The sequence below is a fragment of the Equus quagga genome, chromosome 1 (genome assembly GCF_021613505.1).
Source record: "Equus quagga isolate Etosha38 chromosome 1, UCLA_HA_Equagga_1.0, whole genome shotgun sequence".
In the NCBI taxonomy this organism is placed as follows: Eukaryota; Metazoa; Chordata; class Mammalia; order Perissodactyla; family Equidae; genus Equus; species Equus quagga.
In genome coordinates, this window is record NC_060267.1 from 63,549,266 (window position 1) to 63,574,638 (window position 25,373).

Below are 25,373 nucleotides of genomic sequence, written 5' to 3' on the forward strand. Positions count from 1 at the left end.
GGCGCGGGGCCGGGGCCGGGGCCGAGCCGGGCACCCCGCGCACCCCGCGCTCCGGGCGGCGCGAGCCGGTCCTGCCGCGGCCGCCGGTGTCCGAGGCGGCTCTGGGCGCGCGGGGCGAGGCGGTGCGGCTGCAGCTGCAGGACAGTGAGCTGCGGCTGCAGGAGGAGAGCGTGCGGCTGCACCAGATCAACATCTACCTCAGCGACCGCATCTCGCTGCACCGCCGCCTGCCCGAGCGCTGGAACCCGCTGTGAGTCCGCGGCTGGCGGGAGGAGCACTGCCCGCCGAGTCCCCGGGCCTCGGTTTCTGCATCTGTGAAGTGGCGGGACGCAACTGGGGTTTCGAAATACCTGGGGATCGCGCGTCGTATTGAGTCTTTCTCGGAAGTGGGCAGTGGAAGTGTTCATAGGGGGAAGGCGCAAGAAAGTTTTAGAAAACGAAAATAGAAAACTTTCAGCAATTGACGAGTCTGTCACTACGTGGTCTCTTGGCTCCCTCCCCCTAGAGAAGGTCTGTCATTCGGCCTTGAAAAGTGTGGGGGTGGGGGCTAAGCAGACAGGTTTAAGTTGAGACCCTCTTTGAGTGCCCCTCCTGCGGCCGCAGCACCCCCGGTCCAGCTCCGCCGTTGCCCCGCTGCCTTGGGGAAGCGCAGGGCTCCGAGGCTTGGAGCCAGGCTCCATTCACCTGCCGGTGTGCGCCAGGGCGGCGAAGGAAGCGGAGGGGAGGGCGCGCCGCAGGTAAAGTGAAGGGCGGCTGGAAGGCCAAGTCAGAGGCCACAAGCCTCCTTCCCTGTCACTGGGAGTTGGATTCCTAAGCTTTAGGAGGAGGAAGCCAGGAAGGAGCAGCTGGTGGGAAACACTCCTTCTGGCTGTGGTCCAGCTCAACTCACTCGCGTGGATGGTGCGGCCGAGCCTGGGTGGTCAGACGCCTGACTCCTGTTGGAGCAGCTGGCTGGGCGGTTGCCCCGCTGCTTGGGTGAGAGGGGAACAAGGTGGTAGCAAGAGGACACCCTCCTGGCCTCTCCCTCCTTTCCTCCCTTGCTGGGGATCTTCCAGGTCCCCGTTTGAGCCCCCTCCTTTAAGACTGAGGAAAAGAGGGCTCAGAGAGGGGGTCCAGGGAGGAGGCAGGGGGCAGCCTGCCGTGTGCCCTAGGCACCTGCCACCCCACCCACTGTGTGTCATTCCTGCTTTACAGGTGTGGAAATAGGCTCAGAGAGGACAGGTGGCTCGCCAAGGCCCCAAGGCAGGAAGTGGCCTTGGGGGACTGTGACGCTGCTGGCCCCCTTGGCACTGTGCTGATTTTAGGGACCTGCTCGGTGGATCCTTGGCCAGAGAGAGCCTTGGTGCCTGCAAGAGAGGCCTCCTCTGCCCCGTCGGCAGTCTGGATGGACTTGCGCTTTGCTGTCCTCTCTGTCTTCCAGATCTGCCCTTGCCTAGCCTCGTGCTTCTGCTTGAGGCATTTTCACTGCTCATCTTTTTGAGTAGAAATTTGTCTGTTGGGGTTGGTGCTCCCTGAGGCAAGGGCTGGGGAAGCTCTCAGGTTAGACCCAGGGTTCAAACCCAGACCAGGGGAGAGAAAACCTGGCTCTTTTGCTCCTGAGCTCTGTGATCTTGGGCAAGCTATCTAGCCTCTCTGAGTCTCAGTTTCCCTAACTGCAAAATAGGGAATGAGCAGAAATAACAGAACCTAGGAGTTAATAAAACACCTAATACCTGGGAACGTACTGTGTACTCAGATCTTATTAGTTTTTCCTCCCTTCTCTGTTGCCAACAATGTACCCAGGACGTGGCTTTTCAGAGTCATCTGGGGATGGGTCATAAAGTTTTTCTTTTCCGGGTTCCAGCTTCCTTTATTGTCCCAGGTTGTGAAATCTCTTTGAAACACTGTGGATGACCTGTGGGGCTTATGGTGTCCCGTCTCCATGGTGACGCAGCTGCCCTGTGTCCAATCAGGATTTGCGTATAGATCCTGCTGTTGCATTGACCCTGGGAAATTAATCCAAACCCAGCGTGATAAGGAGTGTGAATGCCTCCTGCCTTTCATTCCTGCAGCAATGCCTGTTGGGTTATTCTTGCCCGCTGGAGAGAAAGGTGAGCTTGATCTGTGTCAGTCTCAGCAGGGCCAGGCCTTGAGCCATCACTTCAGTGTGGCCAGTCGGTCAGGGCCTTTCATGGAGGCTCACTCTTATTATGGTTCATACAGGGATGAGGACCTAATCAGGGTCTCGAGGTTTAGCCTGAGAAACCAGAATGGCAATTATGAGTTCACAGTCGGCATGGGAGGACCCTAACTAATAAGCAGAGGGTGGTTAAGGTCCTTGAATGTCGCAGGAGGCAAGGCCCCAAGGGAGCATCCAGACTACCCAGAGAGGAAAAGCTGTGCCCCCAAGGAGCAGAGGTCATCTAGAGCTCCCGTCTTTTATTCCTTCGCAATATTCCTTTTATTCCTCCTCCCCTTTGCGGTGGAGACAGTTATTTATCTGTTTATTTTACTTATAAAAGCAATACATGTTCACTCTAGAAATTTTAGCATATACAGAGAAGCGAAAAAGAGAAAAACAAAAATCGCCCATAAACTTACCACCCCTGGGAGAATCGCTGTTAACGTTTTGCTGTGCTTGTTAACATTTCTAGACTTTTCCAGGTATAGAAGTGGATTTTGAAAAATATCCATATGGGTACGTGGGCGAGAACATATTCAGACATGAGTACGTATGTGCTTAGGCCCACACAGGTTTTTAACCCGTCTTTACAGTCCCGTGGATAAACCTGTTACCATAGGCAGGGAGTTGGGCGCTGCCGAAGGACTGTTAGGCTTGGCTCTTCCTGGGGTCTGCAAGCCTGGCTACTGAGTCTGCCCTTCTGTGAATCTAATAATTCACAGGCCAATGGATTGGAGCACGACTTGATTTCTTTTAGTTACAGCACTGAATCCAGGAGGAGGAGGAGGATGACAAGGAATCCTTGCATGGCACTATAGTAAGTATAGGGTTTGCGAAACTCACAAATGTCATCTCGCTGGAGCCTGGCAAGAAGAGGGGAACTTTCACTCGGAGATGGCCGCAGGCCGTAGTGGGGATCCAGAGAGCTGGGTTTGTGGCCATGGGGAACTTTGAAAACTATCGATGCCGAGGACCTTCCCCAGAACAATTAAATAGCATTTCTGTGGGTAGGGCCCAGGCTGAGGCCGGTGTGCCACTGGGGTTGAAAGCTGCTGGCTTAGAGCCTGTGGCTTTCTCACTCAGAAGATTAAGGGTGTGTGCTTTTGAGGGTGTGGAAGAATACCAGAATTAGACAAAGTAGAAGTTAATAACAGCTCCAGTGCAGTTGAAACTAATGGTGACATCACAGTTAGTTGGAAGATGTGTCACAAGTAAATGGTTGCTGATAATGTTGTACCAGTATTTGCAAAAAGTTTTAGTTTTCATAGGTCAGAGAAGCTTTGAGATAATCACTATAATGTCATTCTCATTTGCATTCTGACAAAGTCAGTGGCAGAGAAAGGTGGAGTGACGATGCCCTCGGGCTGTGCGTTTCCACCGGCACATGTATGGGGATGCCATGCATGTGAACTTACGCTCTTCTGTGCTGTAGCGGGGCAGTTGTGAACCACTGGTCAGCAAAGTGTGTAAATAATACAGGTGTTTGCATTTCTTGAACACTTGCTCCAGTTTACCCTAACTAGTGCTATAATTGCAGATATGGATCTGAGTTCAGGAATAAGAACTTGGGTGCTGCCGTGGCAGAGTCGCAAAATACTTCTACATAGGAAATTCAGCAAAAGAAAGTGTTTGTGTCCTGCTGCAGCTGGCAGGAGGGAGTTGGTTGGGGTTTCTCTTTTTGCAGAGAGGTGGCCTGCTCGTCTCTTCTCTGAACAGCATTATCTTTGGAAAAACGTTGCACATGGTGTGGAGATTACACTGATTTTTTTTCTTCCCCAACTAGGTTGTAAACTGTAGGATATTTTATTAATTCTTGTTAGACCCATCTTGCAGTTGTCCGAGTGGCACCCTTTCTTTGAATCAGTTCTCTAAAGTCTACAGAACAGGTTCGGTTTGGGTTAGTATTTTCCTGGTACTTACTTCATTCTTTTCTTTTCCCTCATTCTGTGTGTTTATGTTTTAGGCGTGTCTCTAAATAGCGTGTTGCTCAATTTTGTGTTGTCATTAAAAAAAATCAAGACGGACAGTCTTTGACTTTCACTAGATAATCTTGTCCATTTATATTTGTTGTGCTTCCTGAAACTTTAGGATTTGATTGTGCCCTCTTATTTTATGCTTTCTATTGGTTATGCTTTTTCTGTGTATTTTTTTCGTGCTGCCTTTTGAGTTGATGAGGTGTCTCCCTTCTCATTCCATTTTTCTGTCTCTGCTAATTTGGCAGTCACAGTCTTTTTTTCTAATCTTTAGTGGTAAATTTGAAAGTACACATCTAACTCTGCAGGGCTAAAGTAACTGTGGACCTTAGAATGCTTTAACCTTGACTGCCTTCCTGCCCAATTTATATGCCATTTTACTCCAGTGTTTGAATTTGGTCTCGCTCTTTAAACCAACACATTAGACACTTTAAAAATGCCGAGTTTGTTTGTTTGCATTTCTCCTCCAGTTTACCATTTTCTCTGCCCATCATTCTTTCCTGAATGGTGGTCTTTGGATGTCCGAGACCTTTCTGGGTTTCTTTTCCTTCTTCCTGAAACACATCATGTATTAATGACTGTAGAAAAGGTTATTGTTGTAAACACTCAGTTTTATTTCTCTGACAGTGTTTTTATTTCGCTCTTGTTCTTTGAAGACAGTTTGGTTGGCTATATAATTCGAGGTTGATAGTTTGGTGTTTGAAGGCAGCGTTCGTTGTCCCCCGGCTGGCACCATTGCTGTGAGATGTGTTTGCTGTGCTGGATTTGGCTGTCATTCTTGTTTCTTTGTCACTCGTTTGAGGTCCTCTCATTTAAGTGTATTAAGCACACTTATTTTATGTTCTGTGTCTGACAACTCTAACATCTAGGTTTGTATTTTCTTGTTGCTCCTGAACTCTGAGGAATTCTTTTAACTTTTTCTGTAAGCTGAGCCGTGCATTTAAAAGATTTTTCTTTTAAGTATTTTATCGAGAAGGTTTTGGGTGTCCTATACCCAAAAACGTCCCTAGACATTTTTGTCTTCCATATAGCCAGAAGTGGAAGTCCTGTATTCACTTAAAAAAATAAAATGTTTGTTTTCTCCATTAGTCAGAAGTCTTTGGGCTGTGATAGAAGACGCAATGTAAACTGATTTAGATATACTAGAGAATATATTGACATCTGTCACAGAAGAGTCAGGATTAGAACTGGGTTCAGGTTTCCTGGACTCTGGGTTCAGGGACTCAACTGGTGTCCTCAGGAAAGTGTTGATCAGTCTGGCCTGGGGGATGGGACCTTCCCGGCGGGGCATGTGTACGTGTGTTTGCACATGTGCATATATGTGTGTGGGGGGGGTGAGTGTGTTTAGCCCTGCAGGAAGCACACAGACTGAGAATTGAGGCAATCGGTTCTTGAAAGAGAAATCAAAGTGCCCTCAGGTGAAGAGAGGAGATAAGGATCGTGAGGCAGGTGAAGCAGACCGATGCACGTGATGGCCTCCCTGGCCTGTTCTGCAAAGGAGGTGAGTCTTCATTCTTTTACAGACATTTATGTGATAACCTAGATATAAAGGTACAAGAAGCTCAGGAGGCGTTTACTGCACCCAGTCATTCCCGTACGTCTAATACGTAGACCTGCCTGGTGCTCGTGGAGGTGATGGTGGCCCCACCTGCTGTAGGTTAAGTCATGTGTGTAACCTGCTCGGCACACTGCCTGCCCATCAGTAGTGAGCGCTCAGCAAAGGTCCCTGCTGTGACCAGGTGCAGTGCGGGCGTGCCGAAATACAGACAAGCACAAGCAGTCCCCGGCCTCACGAAGCACCTGGGTTATGCCAGAAGCTTAAGGAAAGGATGGCTTACTGTGGCGCAGCAGTGAAGGTAGCTGGGAGCCCCCTGTTGTCCCCCAGGCAAAGGTGGACTGCTGAAGCGGTGCCCTGCGGTCCTTGTCTGCTTGAGGGATGCACAGCCTTTTCTCAGTCAGGAGAAGGGTCAAGTATTTTTCCTGGAAGCAAACTGAGAGACATTCCAGAAGGATGCACTGAACTTCATGAAGGAGGATGCCTTTAAGGGAAGTTTAAAAGAAAGAGAGAGAAACTACGCTAGGCGGAGAAAAAAAGGAGAGGGTAGACTATTAAATTATTGCTCAATGAAGGCTTTTGCTACAGGGAGCAAAGAAGTTTGACCCAGCTTTTAAAAAATAATCTTTCTTTGTGATTATAAAAATGATGCATGTTCATCGTAGAACAATTTTAGAATGCAGAAAAATATGAAGAGCTAAATAACAATCAGTGCTCTCTCCTTGCTCAGAAACGGCCGTTGTTAACATTTTTGGCATATTTCTTTCTATTCTTTATTGTTTATGTGTGAGCGTGTGCGCACACTCGTTTCTGGAATTGGCATAATACTGTCCATAGATTTGTCACGTACTGTCACTTCTGCTGCTTTTTGATTTAACATTAGAGTGTGACCATTCTCCATCATCATTAAAGAGCCTCTGAAGATGTGGTTTCGGATGGCCGTGTAGCATTTCCTTGTGCGGCTGTGCTGCACTTCAGCTGTTTCTTCTTGGACATTGAGATTGTTTGCAGGGTTTTTTTTGCTGTGATAAATAGTGTTACAAAGAAAAATTTTTATAGCAAGCCTCCTTCAGGGTATCTGGTTATTTTCTTAGGTGAGAAATTCTGAGATACATAGATGTGAGATCAAAGAGAGGAGGAAGTTTTTGACACTCTGAGTATGTATTGCCAAACCGGTACCCGGTGTTCTTGTGATTTAAGGCGACACACATGGCTCATCTACATGTTCTAGAATGTGGCCTCGGGCTTTTGGTTCTCACAGAGCAGTGAAAACACAAACAAAACACCGAGGAGGGACTGACTGACGATCCTGATGCTGCTCGGGCGGGCAGAACTTTCCCCACCCTGCTGCTTATTCTCATCTTGAGAAGAAATAAATTTTAATCCAAAACAGTAGGGGTGTCATTTCAGACGAAAAGACAGTTCTTTAAATTGACTAAACTTCATTTTTGAAAACCTCACTTCACTGTCCTTATTTCCACTCATTTCTCTTTGGACCTGTGCACGTTCAAAACTAAACTTGAGCTTTACCTTCTTTTAAAGATAAAATCTTTATCTTTAGCCTTCACAAAAACACTTTTTTTCATGTCGTATAAGCAATGAATTCTTTCTGATGCCTCCGTTGGACTACAATAGCTTTTCTATGCACACCGTCTAGTGCTCAGAGGCTTGTATTTTCACACGTGTGTATGTGTTTTCCACTCGCTATAACCTGTGTTTAGAGGAGGCAGCTGCTTTGGTGGAAGTGGGAAAGAATGAGGTCGGAGGGGCCTTCGTTGGGGCCACAGAGATTGAGACGCACGTTTACAGGTCAGGATCAGCGTGGTGTGTGAGGGCACCCTTTGCATCATCAACAGTTTTTTCTTCTTTTTGTATTAAACTTTTAATTTTGAAAAATTCAAACCTAGGGAATATTTGCAAGAAAGCGTAACCAGCTCCTATATATCCATCACCTAGATCAACTCATTATTTTGCCCCACGTACTTAATATTTCTCTTTCTGTGTGCACGCTATAGTATAATACACATTTGACAGTAAGTTACAGATAGTAATCCTTTATCCTGTGTCACTTCAGCGTCTCTTTTCTGAGAATAAGGACGTTCTCTCATGTACCATGATGTAGTTAGCAAATTCACGAGACTTGTGCAGTGTTGGATTTTCCCACTGCCCCGGCTTTTAGAGCCCTTTTTCCTTCCTGAGCGGGCGTCTGATGGAGAATCAATCTGACTGCCATTGTCCTGCCTCTTCCGTCTCCCTCAGTCTGAGAGGCCCCTCAGCCTTTCACTGTCTCAGGACGTCGATGTTTTCGAGAGCGCAGCCCTAGTGGATTATAGACCATCTCGCGGTTTGGGCCTGTCTGAGAGTTTCCTTGTGATTTATTTCAGCACATCTATGACTACAAAACTTAGTGACCTAAAACCACAGTCCGCGTTTGTGACCTCCCATGATGGCTGTGGGTGAGGAGTTCGGGAGTGGCTCGCTGGGTGGTTCTGGCTTGGGATCTCTCCTGAGATCTCAGTCAAAGTGCGCCCAGGGCTTTCCTCATCTCACGGCTTGGGGCTGGAGGATCTGCTCTCAAGATGGCTGTCCCCTGCTGGGAAGTTTGTGCGGCTGGCTGGCGAGGCCTCAGTCCCTCCTGACGTAGACTGTGGGATACCTGTGTGTTCTCGCCACGTGGCGTCTGGTTTTCCCAGAATGGATAGTCCACGGGAGGGAACAAAGAGGAACCCTCTCTGTCTCATGACCTGGTCTTGGAAGTCACATACTGTCACGTACCTTTCGCTGTCTCAGGACGTTGATGTTTTCGAGAGTGCAGGCCTAGTGGATTATAGACCGTCTCGCGGTTTGGGCCTGTCTAAGAGTTTCTTCTGTTGCTTTCTGACCTGTGTGTGGTTTAAAAATATACCTGCAAGTTCTTTGATCTCCTTCCCTTCCAAAGATGGAGCCCAATTCTCCTCCCTTGAGTGTGGGCCGGAGCACGGTGGTGAGTGTGGAGCACAGTGCTAAGTGACTCCTTCCGCGAATTGGAAGCCCATGGTGTCCAAGGATTCAGCTGCCGTTGGCTGCGGCGGGTGGGTGCCCTGTCGCTTCAGGACGCCAGAGCTGCCATGCTTCCAGCCTCGGCTGACTTTTGCTCCAGTGCTCAGAGCTGGGCCTTCAGACACAGCGGGGGTGAGAATGTAACAGTGGCTGAGGAGAGCCAGCCCCTGTCTGAGAGTCTCAGATAAGCCTATTCCTGTGGACAAGCCACCCCGGTGACCGCAGAGGCTGGGCCACTGCCAGAGAGCCTCAGAGCTCACTGCAGAACCTGACCTGGCATTTGGGAAGAAGGCCCTGGAGCTCGCTGGAAGACCCTGAGAGGGAGGAGGGGAGAAATCACCCACGTCATGGTGGAGGGAGGAGCTGGGGAGGTGTGATGTTACCCCAGGCCTCTGAGCCTTGTCTTTCAGATGAGAACAGTAAATAGTAACATGGGAGGTGGTTTTGAGAGTTAAAGGACTACATTTAATCGATTCTAAGGCATGTGTTTTGTTTTACACTTTAAACATTTCTGAAATTAGGATGTGTCGTAAAATGAGTCCATCTTATAGTTATGATTGGCAGTTGTCTTTCTTATTGGTTCATGAAAGAATGGTGTGTCTTCTAACCATTGGCTTCTTAACTTTCATGAAATATTGTAGACTGGAGAGATGGTGGCAGTAAGGAATTGCTAATTTTTTAAGGTGTTACAGTGACACTGTGTTTATTATAAAAAAGAATCCTTATCTCTTAGAGAAACATATAAAAATATTTATGGATGCAGCAATATGCTGGATTTTGCTTAAAAATGATCTGGGGTTGGATGGTAACTAGACTTTGGAAGTGATCACTTTGTCCTGTATACAGTTGAAACTTATATACACCTGAAACTTATATAATGTTATATGCCAATTTTCTGTCAATAATATATAAATAAAATAAAGACTTTTATATAAAAGGAAAAAAAATCTGCGATGAGGGGAGTGGGCGAGCACCTAGATGAATCAGGATTGACTGTGCATTGAGAATTTTGAAGTCAGGCAAAAGGTACATAGGAGTTTCTTATGGTATTCTCCCTACTTTTCATATGTTTGAAACTTTTCATAATAAAATAAAAGGAAAAAAAACACAAAGAAATAAGTTGCGTACACAAAGGGCTCTTCCTTGGCTTTTTGTGGGACTGGGTGCCTCATTATTCAGGTCTCATCCTAAATATCACCTCCTCCGAGAGGCCCTCTCTGATTACCTGTGGTTGTTCCCCTTCCTACTGCCCTCACTAGTTGCTATTTCATGCCCTCCTTTTCTCCATGGCACCCTCACTTTCTGAAATTATTGCTGTGTTTACTTACTTGATCGTTGTCCCCTGAATGTAAGCTCTGTGGGAGCAGAGGCTTTGCCTGTCTGGCACATGGTAGGTGATCAGGAAACGTTTGGTGACTGACTGATGCAGGGCCCGCTGGTACGGTGCCGGGCGCGTGGCAGACAGTCAGCAGACGTTAGTCCCCCTCCTCCTGCCTGTCTCTCACTCTTTGGGCTGCCCTCGGCTGTCCGTAAGGCCACCTGGCAGCCTGGCAGCCATCCAGCATTTGTCCCCTTGTCGCGTTGCCAGCCTGGCATTCAAGCCCTGGTCCTTCTGTGTTACTCTTGGGTTTCTGGTCCTCACCTACCCTGCTGTCAGCCATTTCCTGCTGATGTCACGTTTCCTGCTGATGACGTCCAGGCACTGCCCAGTCCCTGGGATGACACTGGGAGTTTGTCACCCATCACTCTGAGGAGAGGATTTTCTGTCAGCCAGGGAACCCTCCCTGCAAAGTAACAGAAAACCCCCGTAAACAAAGGGGGAGCCTGTTGGTTCCTGTCACTGCCAGTCAAGGCCCAAAGACAGGTGGGCTCAGCCCCGCCCCACGAGGCTGCCACAGAATGGAGCGGGTGGCGTGGTACTGGGAGGCAGCCGGCGTCCCCTGCAGAAGACCTGTTCGTACTCCTTCCCGGAACATTCGTGTGTCCTAGCCACGGTCCTAGTCCAGCGTTCAGCCCACCGCCTTTGTGGAGTGTAGGTGCTGCTGGGGTGAAGCGTCGGGAAGATGCTGGGGGAGGGCAGGCGAGACTCGAGTGGCGCGTGAGGAGCGAGTGCTGTGAGGGGCTCGGGCTGCAGTGGAGGCATGGGCGCAGTGCCACAGCAGCGTGGGGGGCGAGCAGCTGCCCCGGACGGGGGTCCCAGGGCCTTCCCGGGGGGGGACGGGCTTGAGTTGTTCTTGAAAGAGAGTCTGCCAAGTAGAGTGGGGAGAAAAGGGCCTTCTGGGAAAGGGCAAGGACACGTCTTTCCTTCTGGGCAAGGGCAAGTCTGAGCAAAGGGCTGGCGGGGGAGAGGCGGGAGTGCACAGGTGGGAGAGCCCTTGGGAGGGAGAAGGCCAGTCTCTCTCTCCTTCTGCTCAGTTTGTCTGTTGCTCAAATCTGAAAATTGCTTTAAAGCTTAAAAACAGTTTCCCACCATTCAGGCTTCTTGGGTGTCGTGGTCAGAACCTTTCTTAGAATCCGCTGGGGCTCCTGGTGGAGCACCGGGGCTCTGGAAGATCGAGGCAGATTATTTCCCATTCCCCAGGGGAGGCCTCGAGACTGTGACCCGTGTCCCCGTCGTCACTCCATCGCCAGCACCAACCTTCGCCTGGTACGCACGGTCAACCGCGGGGTCGCAATTCCTGAACTTGTGTTGTATTTGCAGGTGCAAAAAGAAGACATACGATTATGAACGTTTGCCCACGACGTCTGTCGTCATAGCGTTTTATAATGAAGCCTGGTCAACCCTCCTTCGGACAGTTTACAGCGTCCTCGAGACGTCCCCAGACATCCTGCTAGAAGAAGTTATCCTTGTAGATGACTACAGCGATAGAGGTAAGGCCCCTGGGCACTCTTGGAGGAGCTGACTTCCGTGGCAGCCCCTGGGACGTGAGACTGAGACATGAGGGATGCAGAATAGGTCCGGTAAGGACAGGCCTCCTGTGCCCCTGAGCCCGGCCCCTGCCCTCGGGGAGCTCAGAGCCTGGACAGGGACACGGGTGTGATGACAGAGGGCTCTACCCACGGTGCTACGGGAGACAGAAGAGAGGGACCCTCTCTGCCGGGGTGCTCAGGGGTGGTGGTTGACCTGAGTCTCGGAGGCTGGTTCGTTTGCAGGCAGCAGAGGTGGAGGGAGGGCCTTTCAAGTGCAGGGCACAGAGTGCGGAAAGGCCTGGGGGGCAGTGCTGTGTGGGGTGTGTAGGACGTGCAAGAGGTTCAGGAAGGATGGAGGGCCAGCTGCTTCCGGGATACAGGAGAGGGGAGGAGAGGCAGGGGACGTGGAGGCTGAGGGCTGGGACCCTGTCCCAAGGGCAGGGAGAGGCAGGGCAGGGTTTTAAGCAGGAGAGCAGTTTTGCCCTTTGGAGGGGGGCGTCCCTTGGCTAGAATGTGGAGAATGGTGTGCCGGGGAGCTGGGTGGGGAGGCCAGGGGACTTTTGAGGTGGCCCAGGTGAGAGATGGAGGCTTGGAGTTAGGTGGGGCTGAGGGGAGGGGAGGACGGGTGGGAGGAGCGATGTTCGAGGGGCGGGTCCACGGGACACACTGGCTGAGGCTGGGTAGGACTCGCGGGTTTCTGGCTTGGGTCTGGGGTGGATAGTGGTGCCCATTCCCCGAGCTGGAAAAGCCGCCCAGGGCAGGAGGGACAGGTCTGGGAGAGGAAGGGGGGCATTCTCCTTTCACATGTTGACTTGAGATGAGATCACAGAGGGGCAGCCCAGGGGCCAGCCCCGTGGCACAGTGGTTGAGTTTCGCACGCTCCGCTTTGGCTGTCCGGGTTCGCGGGTTCAGATCCTGGGTGGGGACCTATAGCACTCATCAGCTATGCTGTGGCAGCGACCCACATATAAAGTGGAGGAAGTTGGCACAGATGTTAGCTCAGGGCTAATCTTCCTTGGCAAAAAGAAAAAAATGGACAGCCCAGATGGGAGAAGAACTGCAGCCAGGAAGTGGTGTTCCACTGAGAGGGTGGTCAGCATTCCTAGAGGCTGACAGTGACCTGGGATCCAGCAATTCATGCGCCCCCCCCCCAGGCCTGGCCCTTCATGAGTCAGTGAACATTTCTCGAGTTTCTGCTGTGTGTTCCAGGCACTGTTTAGGCACTGAGGGTTCCCTGTGAAACACTGCAGGACAAGCCGTCTCATAAAACTCGTGTTCCAGTGAGGTGGGTGGAGACGGTCAGCAAACAAGCAAAGAATGTGACGTGACGTCACGTAATACAACACAAGGCAATATAACAGAGCGCAGCATCGTATAATACAGCAAAGGTGGAAAGTGCTATGAAAGGAAATTGGGAGCAGGAGGACGTGTGGACCTTGGGGACAGGGCCTGCTCTAGCTGGTGGGGGTCGGGAAGGCCTCTGAGGAAGTGGCCTTCAAGCTGAAAGCTAGAACGTGGAGGAGGCAGTAGGTGCAGAAGCTGGAAGGAGCGGCGGCTCCCAGGGCAGACCGCGGCGGTGGGAAGGTGAGCTGGAGATGCGGGCCGGAGGGCGGAGGGGCTGGATCAGGCTGCCAGGAGCCACCATGAGGATTTAAGCTTAACTGTGGCCACCCAGAGCCCTCTGGGGGCTGTCAGGGCAGCAGAACATCTGCTGGGTGTTGGGAGCTCTCTGCGCCGTGTGTGGTGTGTGGCTGGTGGCGGGGAGGCAGGGCAAGCATGGAAGCGGGGTGCAGGGGCACAGGGGCCTTGGCTGGCTGAGGGTGGCGGCGTGGATGGGGTAGAAGTCAGTCAGTAAACCTTGGACAGCTAGCTGAAGCGAGGGTGGCTCCGCTTAACTGAGGGCAAAGGTCAAGGCCGTCCATCACAACGGGTATTGCTGCGGGCTCAGTGGCTAGAGCCTATTTCAACCCAAATTACCATCCCTGGGCCACCCAGGAGGGGAGCAGCTGCTGCTTAGCAGGCGTCTGCTGCTTCAGGCTCCCAGCCTGATCTGTCTGACTTCAAATCCTGGTGCTCTTGTCCTAATTGGTGGGTATGTTTGGCTGTTCTCACAGATCAGAATAACAGTGATTCCCTCAGGATAGAAATGGCCTTCTCTCATGTCACAGATGTGGTGGGCTGGTCTCGGGCAGGCACGGCGCCAGCTCCTCAGCCTGTCTACACCGCCTCCAGGGTGTCATGCCCCAGGCTGCTGCTTCGCCTCCTGCTCGCTCCTGTCAGCAGAGGAGTGTCCAGGGGCTGGGGAGCCACCCTTGGAAGTTGCCTTCACGTCCCATTGAGCAGAACAGGGTCATCTGGCCACACCTACCTGCAAGGGGGCTGGGAAATGTAGTCCGTGTCATAGGTGGCCATGTGCTCAGCTGAAAATCCCCGGAGAGTGAGTTTGAGGGGACAGTTAACATTCTCCGTGACAGCAGGCGAGCCAGGCTGGGGTTTGAGGCCGAGTGTAGCCAGCTAGGCCCTGAGTTCTGGGGTCAGGGCACCTGGATCTGAGGTGAGCTTTACGGTGAACCCTTCATGGCACCCTGGGTGGATCACTCGTCTCCTCTGAGCCTCCGTGTCTCCCCTGTGAGCGGGTTTGTCCACCGTCTCAGAGTTGTGAGGAATAAATGAGATCTCATACAGGACGGAGCCTCACATGGCCGCAGCGCGTCCTAGACTCTCATCTCCGTTCCCTTTTGTCCTCCCCTCCCAGGGCGCTGTAAGTCTGTGTAGACACTGGACCCCTGTCACACTGCGGGCTCGAATCCCAGCTCCAACACCTGGAAGCTACGCAGCCTTGGGCAGAGCTTGGCCGGTTTCGACCTTGGCTTCAGCCCTGGTCAGATGGGATAGTGATGGTTCCCACCTCATAGGGTCGTTGGGAGGATTAAGTGAGATCGAGGCCACGAAAGCTCGGCAGTGCCTCGTGTTTGTCGAATGACAACTTCCATCTTTATGAAATATCTAAACTGTAAAGTGCGGGAACATTTCAGAAATGTATTTATTCAGAAGCAAGTATCAGATCAGTTCTTTTCTCCTTGTGGGGTTCAGCGGCTCCTCGGCAGGCAGGGATACAGTAGGACCCCTTCCAGCCCAGCTCAGTTCTCGAGAATGAGATGCGTGGTGGGGCCAGGCCTCCCTGCATCGTGGTGACTGGTAAAGCGGGCGGGTCCCCATCCCCCTGTGGTAGAGGTGAGTCCTGCGCTGCCCCCTCCTCCCACCCTCTCTGCCGTGTCCCTGAGCTCGTGAAGGGGTCAGCCCCTCCCAGGGGGCGGGAAGAGTCCAGGCAGACGGAAAATTAACACCCAGCAGATCCGGACAAGTGCAGGGGGGCTCCGTGCTTCCTGGGCGCTGCCGCTGATGAGCTTTGCTTGGGAAGTCGCCTCCTTTAGTCCTGCCATCAGCTTATTTGCAATTATATTTAGGATTGGAAAAAAATCAACCGAGTTTTTTTTGTGTGTGTGTTGAGGATATTTAGGGAAACATTTTCACAAACTGAAGCAACCTAGAACATTTTACAAAATTTCCCCTTTCACTGAAGATGGAGGAATTCGAGACAAAGCCCACATTGATGTGGGGACTCTCTCGTTTTTATTTTGCCTGAGGGGTTCCCACCCCCCTCCACCTGACCCCTGGAGGCCTCCAGTCCCGGAGCCTATGTGTGGAGTCAGGAGTCCTGGGCCAGCCCTAGCTGTGGGCATGGCCTTTCAACTCTTAAGGCCTCATTTCCTCTTCTGCAAAATGGGATAAGCGCGTCCTCCTGGTGGGTTTTGGATTTGTTTAACGAGGATAAGAAGTTGCACAAGCGAGCTCTGGGAGGCAGCGGTAAGCCTGCAGACTCAGCCCGAGTGCCTGGTTCACGTCATGGCCCTCAGCTCCCTTGCTCTGGGACCTTGACCTTGCCAGGTGACTTCGCCTCTCTGGCCTCAGTGTTCTCATCTGTAACGTGGACACATTGGTGGTACCTGCCTCACAGGATTGTTAGGACTCACGTGAGTTGAGTATAAATCACTTGGACAGTAGTGAGCACAGTCCCTCTACTGTTAGCTACTGTTATTATTACTACTCTCACTATGTAACTGAAAGGTGCTCCCGAGAGAAGTTACATGAACATAATTATAAATAAAATTTATATTAACATAATTCCATATGAATGGAACATTTATAATCAAGTTTTACATAATTAACATAAATTAAAGAAATTTATATTAACACAATTTTTCCTAAAAAGTGTGATTGAACGGTTCTTGTGCTTTTTATTTTTAAATGTTCGCAAGTCAAGGCATAAAGTATGTTTTTGGTAACAGCTTTATTGAGATATATAAAGATGAGGGGCCGGTCCTGTGGCCGAGTGGTTAAGTTTGCGTGCTCCCCTTCAGCGGCCCAGGGTTTCGCTGGTTCAGATCCCGGGTGCGGACCTGTTGCTTCTCATCAGGCCATGCTGAGGCGGCGTCCCACATGGCAGAGCTAGAAGGGCCTATGGCTAGGATATACAGCTGTGTACTGGCAGGCTTTGGGGAGAAGAAAAAAGAAAAAGAAGATTGGCAACAGATGTTAGCTCAGATGCCAGTCTTTAAAAAAGAAAGATGAATAGATCTTCACTGAACTTTTGTATATATGCACATGCATACAGTTCACTGTGCGTGCGTTTGGATGGGGAGCATTTGGTGGTTCTGGACGGCCTCCACCCCAGCCTCCCCCGGCCTTCGAGCAGCATCCAGCCTTGGTTCTGGGTGAGGTGAGGACATCCCGGGTGCAGAGCAAAGGAGGCTCGTGTCTGTTTGGTCTTCTCTTCGGGACAGGGAGACCCTGGAAGGGATATGTGGCAGTGACCTGGTCCCCCTTGCCTCCCCAGAGCACCTGAAGGAGCGCCTGGCCAGTGAGCTGTCCCGGCTTCCCAAGGTGCGCCTGATCCGCGCCAACAAGAGGGAGGGCCTGGTGCGCGCCCGGCTGCTGGGGGCTTCCGCGGCGAAGGGCGACGTGCTGACCTTCCTGGACTGCCACTGCGAGTGCCACGAGGGGTGGCTGGAGCCGCTGCTGCAGAGGTGAGGGAGCCGAGGGTGTGGGCAGCGTCCCGACATTGCACAGAAGCAGAAGGAAACTGCTCACCCTGGTGTAAGAGGCCCGCACCTGGGCTCAGCTGCTCCTCCGGCAAGTGCCCTGTCTCCCGCATGGTGACAGTCCCTGCCTCACTGTGGAGGCCGTTAGATGATTCAGGGCACGGACAGTGCGGAGAACATGCCAGCACCTAGGAGGCTCGAGATGAGTGCCTTTGTTATTACTTAGCACACGTTATAGAAAACTTAGAAAGGATGATCAACCAAGGAAGAAAGTGTCAGTCATATGGAATGCCACTCCTAGAGAGTATATGTTTGGTGTATTTCCTTCAAGCAGGGCTGACTCATCCATTCCACCAGCACCTACAACGCCTCGTGCCCATGAAACTTGAAGGGACTCATAAAATGTTATGTTAATTTCTCTTACAATCAGAAGGAAGAAAATGAACTTCATAATAGTAACTATTTAACAATGACTCTGGCCTGGATTGTGTTTGTCTTTGTGCCAGTATAATCAGAAGATATAGTTTCTAATATATATATTTTTTTGTGGAGTCATGAGAAGTCATAATGCAGCCCTCTCTTCGAGGCCACATCCCCTGCTGTCCCACAGCCTCTCACACCAACCCTCCCAACCTGCCCCAACCACCGACTTCCGTCCTCTTCCCCTCCCTCTCTCTGCTGTTCTCCTGGTTCGGTGTCAAGCCGGCAAGCGCTGGGCTGGCCAGCCTGGAGCTTCTCCGGGTGGCAAGGGAAGGGCTTGTGGGGGGAGCGGGTCTCTGTTTGGCTGGGAGATCAGGGTTTCTGCAGCTGGCAGACCACTTCCCCACACCCTCTCGCGCTTTGGTTGCTGGGGTCTATCTGGAAGAGCTGGGGACGTACTCACCTCCCTTCCTGGGTGAGGCCAAGCTGTCCCAGGTCCTTGTCCCCTCTCAGTGCCATCGCTGCTTCTTTCTCCTCCTCAGCTCTGATGAGCTTCTCACCAGCAAGTACTCAGAGTTCTGCAGGCTTGTGATGGGGTCTGAGATTATTTAGAACGTGCTCACAGCCCAGTGCTCCCTCTGGAACCTGGACCAGTGGGTTTGCCCTTCATTCCTTCCCCCACTGGGCATGCACATGGCCACCTCTAGGCTAATGCCACCTAGAATTCCACTCCAGCCCACCCTTTTGGGAGAGCAAGGTAGCCCCCACCCCATAGACAAGTCTTTGCTCCATAGACAAGTCCTTGCTCCATGCCTGTAGACAGACGGATTCTCTGCCCTGGTTGCCCCCAAACATCTGGGGAACTTTTAAACATACTGACCCCTGGTCCCACAGCAGATCATTTGGATCTGAATCTCTGGGGGTGGGGCCTGGGCTCCTGGAAGTTTCAAAAGCTCCCAAGGGACTTAGGTGTGCCCCAGAGTTGGGACACCCTGGAGTCCAGACTGTCCCTTAGGTGGTCCCAACCAGGAGCAGTAACCCCTCTCCCCCAGGGCCTTGTGGAAATGGAAGATGCTCTTGATTGCCATGTCACACAGGTCGCACTCCTGGCGTTCTGTGAGCTGGGCCCCAGGGGTACCACAACTCCTGCCGCCAGCCGTTCGGCCCTGCACAGCAAAGAGTGGGGCTGCCCCAGATGCCAGCAGCCCCCCCATGGGGCACGCTGATTCTGAACCCTGTACTCCTGTGTGAGCTCCTCCCCGTTTTCCCTTCCTTGTAAAAATTAGGCTACCCGCGGTTGCAGCCAGCTTGATTGCAAGTCACAAGTTCCTGGGGTCTCTGCCAGCGGCCGTGCAGTCTGGAAGCTGCCCAGCAGGTGTGCTGTTGGCCCTCTCCACCCTTTTAGTAATGCCCTCAATTCATTGAAAGAATGGGGTGTGGGGGATACCCCGTCTGCAGCTTCCTCAGTTTAGTGACCTCGCAGGTTCAGTCTGTCCTGAGCGGTGCAGTCTCCCCTGGGATTGACCTTTGATCTCAGCGTGGTGTTCATAGTGCCCCTCTCTTTCTTGTGTTGTTCTAAGGACAGTTGGAGCTCAAGTGTGGTTGACCTCTGTTTCTTCACACCATTATTCTGTGTGACTGTAAGGATTTTTTGGTCTAAAATCACAGATAAAAGCCCCCAAAATGTAACCCAGAGAAATCCATTGTTCATATGTGGTCCAGTTCATCCTTCTTTCCTGGCGTGCTGTCACATGCCAGAAAACATGCTCTGGAAGCGTGCTGAAGGACGATTGGCTTGCGGTCCTGTTTGTGGAGAAAGGAGCTGAAGCACACGCACAGGCTGGTGCCTATAGCAGGAAGCAGGAGTGTTGGCACCGTGTGTGGTATTCACCAGAGTAAAGACTCAAAGGAAAGAGTAGCAGTAGTTGCAGGTTCTCTGCAGCAGCCTTACAAACATTCCCTCGGGGAGTCCTCAACTTGATCCTGTGAGTAAATGGTATTGTTCCAGTGTTACCCATGAGGCAGCAGGCTCTGAGAGGTTAGGTCACTCAGCTGATGTCACACAGCGAACAAGGGCTGGATTAGAGTTTCTATTCTAACTCCAAAGCTGACCCTTTGGTGCACGTGCATCTCTGTTCATAGGGAGATCATTATTTCTTGACTTGAAGATGTTTCATCGTGATTAAATGAAGAAACTTCTTGTAATCTTGAGAAACTGAAAATCTGCTTTCTGTTTTAAAAGTTACCTTTGATTTTTACATGTCTTGACTTCCATAGAGGGATTCAGGTTTAGCCAGAATATCTAAGGATAGAATCAGAATATTAAAGCTGTGAGACTTCTCATAAAGACCAGAATCCTTCCTCCGCTCTCCCGCCTGCCCCTGAGCATCCCCCATCATGGTCACCTGCCAGGGCCTGACATGGCTGCAGACACCTAGAGTAAGAGATGCAGGCCTTTCTCACACGGGCGTCCCTCCTTCCGAGTGGAAGGGTGAGGGGAGTTCATCCCCAAATTTCCTAACTGTCCTCTTGCTGCCCGTCCACATGGAGAGACGAGTGTCCTGGTGTTTGCAGGATTCACGAGGAGGAGTCAGCGGTGGTGTGCCCTGTCATCGATGTCATCGACTGGAACACCTTCGAGTACCTGGGGAACTCTGGGGAGCCCCAGATCGGGGGTTTCGACTGGAGGCTGGTGTTCACGTGGCACGTGGTTCCTGAGAGGGAGAGGCTGCGGATGCGGTCCCCCACCGACGTTATCAGGTCAGGGGTGTGTCTCGTTGTGTCTGGTCAGCACGACAGGGAGGACCCTTGGGAGGGATGTCAGCTGTTGCCCCCCTCCCCCTTTCTTTTCCAGAGCGTTTCTTTATTTTTATTAAAAATCACTGCTACCCACATGGATTTTATGTTGGTGTATATATGTTTATTTACTTTAAAAATTGTGGTACAATATGCATAACATAAAATTTACCATTTTAACCATTGTTTTGTAGATTTTTTAATGAATTCATAATAGTTTACATCATTATGAAATTTCAGTTGTACAGTATTTCTTGTCCGTTACCACATAAGTGCTCCCCTTCACCCCCTGTGCCCAGCCCCCACCCCCTTCCCCTGATAACCACTGAACTGTTTTCTCTTTCCATGTGTTTGTTCATATTTCACATATGAGTGAAATCATATGGTGTTGTCTTTCTCAGTCTGGCTTATTTTGCTTAGCATAATTCCCTCCAGGTCCATCCATGTTGTTGCAAATGGGATGATTTTGTCTTTTTTATGGCTGAGTAGTATTTCATTGTATATATAGACCACATCTTCTTTATCCACTCATTGGTCGACTGACACTTGGATTGCTTCCACGTCTTGGCTATTGTGAATAGTGCTGCAATGAACATAGGGGTGCATAAGTCTCTTTGTATTGTTGATTTCAAGTTGTTTGGGTAGATACCCAGTAGTAGGATAGCTGGGTCATATGGTAGCTCTATTTTTAGTTTTTTGAGGAATCTCCATACTGTTTTCCATAGTGGCTGCACCAGTTTGCATTCCCACCGGCAGTGTATGAGGGTTCCCTTCTCTCCACACCCTCTCCAACATTTATTATTTTTTGTGTTGGTGATTATAGCCATGTTAATGGGTGTAAGATGGTATGTTAGTGTAGTTTTGATTTGCATTTCCCTGATGATTAGTGATGTTGATCATCTTTTCATGTGCCTATTGGCGGTCTGTATATCTTCTTCAGAAAAACATCTGTTCATATCCTCTGCCCTATCCTTTTCTGATCAGGTTGTTCTTTTGTAGTTCAGCTATGTGAGTTCTTTATATATTTTGGAGATTAACCCTTTGTCAGATATATGATTTGCGAATATTTTCTCCCAATTGGTGGATTGTCTTTTTGTTTTGATCCTAGTTTCTTTTGTACTTTTAACCCTTTTTAAGTGTACAATTCAGTGGCATCAAGCGTGGTCACAATATTATGCAACCATCACCTCTACATATTTCCAGAACTTTTCCATGATCCTTTGCAGAAACTCAAACCCGTTAAGCAATGACCCCCGCTTCCTCCCCTCCTCCAACTCCTGGCAGCTTCCATTCCACTTTCTGTCGCCATGAATTTCCCTGTTCTCGATACCTTGTGTAAGTGGAGTCACACAATATTTGTCCTTTTTTGTGTCTGGCTTCTTTCACTTAACATGTTTTCAAGGTTCCTCAAGAACCACATTCCTCTTTTGACTGAATAATATTCCATTGTATATACATTCCACATTTTATCTGTTCATCTGTTGATGGATGCTTGGGTTGTTTCCACCAGTTGGTTATTGTAGATAATGCTGCCGTGAATATTGGTGTTTATTATATATAATTATATATATATTATATAATATATTGGTTTATATTATCTGTTCGAGTCCCTGTTTTCAGTTCTTTGGGGTGTGTACCCAGGAATGGGATTGCTGAGGCCTGTGGTAATTCCATGTTTAACATTTTGAGGACCCACGGTCAGGCCCCTGGAACGAGGAAGTAAGTGGACCTGGGGGTGGAGGAGCCGGCTTTGGCCAGTGGGTCTGAGTCGAGTGGTCCACAGGAGGTTCAGTAGCTCTCATTCATGAGGTGCTGAAGCAATAGTCTGGCTTCTTCCTCCCCTTCCAAGTTCAGGAGCAAATGGGAGACAGGTGTGGGAGTCAGGCAGGTGGAGGTCAGACTTCCGCTTTATTGCTGCTGTGTTGAAATGGTGTCTTAGATCTGCGCCCACGTTTGGCAGTTGGGTTTCTGAATCCTTCCACCGAGTTCTGACCTGGTGATGACCCACTGCTGGCTGGAGTGGGATGACTGTGGAGACAGTGTTGAGAGATGGGGCTGGAGACACGAACAGGACCAAGTCATAGCCAGCCTAAAGGCCAACGAAAGGGTTCGGACTTTACCCCGAGAGGGGAGAAGCCACTGAAGGGGTTGAGCTGGAAGTGAGCTTTGCCTGTTGCATTCTTTAAAGAGTGTGCTGGGTGCCATGTGGGGAGGGGCGTGGGGGGGCAGGGCTGGAGGCCAGGGCATCTTAGGAGTCCTTCCAGTCCTCCAGGTCAGAATGATGCTGCAGGGGATGGAGAGAATGTTGCGATGGGAGAATTGGGAGAAATTGAATGGGAATAGGGAAAGGAGGAATTGAGGATGATGTGCAGGCTTCTCTAGGAGCCCTGAGGGAGCATCCTGCCCAACCCCTCACTGCACATGTTTGGAAACTGAGGCACAGAGTAGGAAGGATTTTATCCAGGGTCACATATGCGGCTTGTGATGCTGACATGAGCTCCCATTGCTCCCGCTCCCCAAACACATGCTCAGGGATGTTGTGGGAAGCTATCCTCCCATCCCATAATATCCCTGAGCCTCAGATTCCTCACCCTTGAAATCGGTACCCGCATATCCACCCTGCCTGTTTCCCAGACTTTTAGGATGAGCACAAGGGAGAGCGCTTTGGGGTCTGGAACTTTCTGTTCCACGAGAAATCGTTCTTTTTCTCAGCCGACCTCGAGTTTGCAGTGCAGGGAAAGCCAGCCCGTTGTCGAGGCCCAGAAGTGCTGCTGCAGGATCTTAAGATTTTAAACCGTTGGGCTCTTAATATTATAGATTTCTCATTCCTGAGTTTATTTTTTTGCGTCTGCCTCTCCGTGGTGTGTTGACCTCCCAGCTTTCTGCTGGGCTGGGACGAAAGCCTTGGGCCGTTTCTGAAGCCAGCGCTGGCCTCCAGAGGAACCTGGGAGGGAGGAAGCAGGGCAGGCTGAAGGAGCAGCCAGAGCTGGCCTTGCAGGTCCCAGAGGGAGGGCAGAGGGCCCTTGGGGAGCTTCAAGATGCTAGAGCTGCCATGTGCCGCCTTCTGCTTACCGGCCTCTAGAGGGCGTCTGTGAGTCCTTGTGCTGTGACCGCCTGACCAGGGCCCCACCGTCTGGCGCTCTCTACCCTCTTGGGGAACGGGGTTTCTCTTCTCATAGCTCCTTGTTGTCTATGCTTCTGAAACTACAAGAGTTTCTCTCACCCTAGGGCCTTGCTCATGCTGGTGTCTTCTCCGAGACCCATTCCACTCCTTTTCTGGGCTGACTCCCCCTTGTTCTGCAGACCTCGCCTCCTCTGGGAAACTGAGCCCTGCCCCCTGCCCCACGCCCTGTGTGTTCCCCAGGGCCCTGTTTGACCTTGGGTAACACACTGATCACAGACAGAGTTCTGTGCTTGTGCGCTTCCCCAGGGCGGGGAGTGTCTTTGCCCCCAGGTCCAGCTGAACTCAGGGGTCGCCTGGAGGTGTCCGGCTGGACCCCAGGGCTTGTGGTGGGAAAGGAGTTCAACTGACTGCAATGCTTCCTGCTGCTTACCTTGCCGTATGGATGTCACTTCCTTCTGATGAGGATTTTTAGGCTGCTTAATTTTAAAATGGTTTATGATGAGGATTTTTAGGCTGGTTACTTTTAAAACTGCAGATGAGAAGCAGGCTCCGAGGACTGGAATTTTGCTTGCCCTTTCGAGAGACATTTGCGTTTGTGAAGGAAGCGGGGATGACCTTGTAGGGACCTGAAATTGGCCACCCCAGGATATGTCTCTTTGGCATCAGGATTGTTTGGGGCTGATTGCTTTCGATAAACTGGGACAGGGAAGGAGGCTCTGGGGAATGGAACTTGCCCTTGTTGGGACACATTTACGTTTGTAAGGTAAATCTCTATCTGTAAAAGGTGCCTCCCTCTCTGTACCAGAAAGAAGAAGAGAGATGACCTTATCCCTAGAAACTCTTAATGGGGAAGGCAAGAACTTAAGTTGGCTGCTGTCTGGCAATCTCATGTAACTGATTTAGGGTGGTGGCTTCTGACCTTCACTTAATCCGATTTGATTCTTGTCTAAAAGTAATGGGATCACCCAATGACCAGATCCCACCTGCACTGATACCATTTTAACTTTTTTTTCATGTTCTTTCCTTTGTCTTGTAAAGAGATGAATCATATACCTATGCCTTAAATTTAGCCCTAACCCTCAACTCGAGGCAGCAGCAGGAGAGCTCTGCCTGCCCATGGGTCCTGTCCCCATGCCAGGGGGGGCAGCAGCAGAAACTCTGCCTGCCCATGGGTCCTGTCCCCATGCCAGCGGGGGCAAGAGAAGCAGCAGCAGAAGATCTAACTGCCCATGGGTCCTGTCCCCATGCTATTCCACACTATTCTCTAAATAAAAGAGCACTACTGCCAGATCTTAAGAGTCTAAGAAATCTTTCTTTCGACTCCTCGGCTCACCGACCCCGCATCACTTCTAGGTCCCCAACCATGGCTGGTGGGCTGTTTGCCGTGAGTAAGAAATATTTTGAATATCTGGGGTCCTATGACACAGGAATGGAAGTTTGGGGCGGAGAAAACCTCGAATTCTCCTTTAGGGTAAGTGTTCTGCTGTTCTCTCTGGACTCGTTCTTGACCTGTTCTCTCTCTCTCTCTCTCTGGGAATGATGGGATCGGCTGTGAGAGGCTGGTGGACTCTCCCTCCTTATTGGCAGTTTATTGTGTGACCCTGAAAGATAATAATGGCATGCACATTCTATAAACGTGAACTTTTAAAAATATACTTTTAATAGCTTTGGGTCAGGAAAGAGCCTTCAGGTGACCTAGTTCTTTCTCTCGCTGCAGCGGCCTCGCGCTGAGGCCCAGAGAGGGCAAGCTGCCATATATAATAGTTGTTGGGAAACTGATTAAAAAGGCAGCTTATAGTCACAGTCTCCAGAAAATCAGATTCAATAGATGTATGGTGGGGACCAGGAATCTGCTTTTTGTAACAAGCCCACCTATGGATTTGACTATACGTGACCCATGGATACCCCTTTGAGAATCCCCTAGCATTTCAGTGGATTTTCTGGTTGACTGAACCTTGCATTTTAAGTATCAAAACTTTATGTCGGTTTGTCCTTTTTAATAGAAAATTAAAAATTTTAATAATATTTTACATGGTTTCCTGCTTTGAAGGAATAAATAAACAAGCCTTAGGCCTTCCACCAAGGACTCCCACCCCCACATTATAAATACCAGATGGTATCCTTGGTCGTACATCCTGGGGACTGTGGGGTGTTCATGGCTGTTGGCGCCGCAATGAAATGGCCCCGGGTGACTCGCCCGCTGAGTTTCAGGGTGGGCTTCTAATGGTCTTTCTGCCTCTTCCCTAGGTGTCAGGCTGCTCTGCCTGCCTCTAGAAGCTCTTCCTTTCCCCCT

At 50.5% G+C, this 25,373-nt stretch overlaps 1 protein-coding gene across 1 annotated transcript in view; it reads left to right on the plus strand.

The window, feature by feature from the left end:
• Nucleotides 1-5: 5 nt before the first annotated feature.
• Nucleotides 6-25,373, plus strand: part of GALNT12 (polypeptide N-acetylgalactosaminyltransferase 12) — a gene marked incomplete at its 5' end in the record, with an annotated part of 35,310 nt that continues 9,942 nt past the window's right edge. The window contains 5 exons of the mRNA XM_046673036.1: nt 6-250; nt 11,430-11,599; nt 16,536-16,725; nt 19,735-19,920; nt 24,434-24,551. Coding sequence (XP_046528992.1) covers nt 6-250; nt 11,430-11,599; nt 16,536-16,725; nt 19,735-19,920; nt 24,434-24,551 — 909 coding nt within the window. The remainder of the gene's footprint in view (nt 251-11,429; nt 11,600-16,535; nt 16,726-19,734; nt 19,921-24,433; nt 24,552-25,373) is intronic.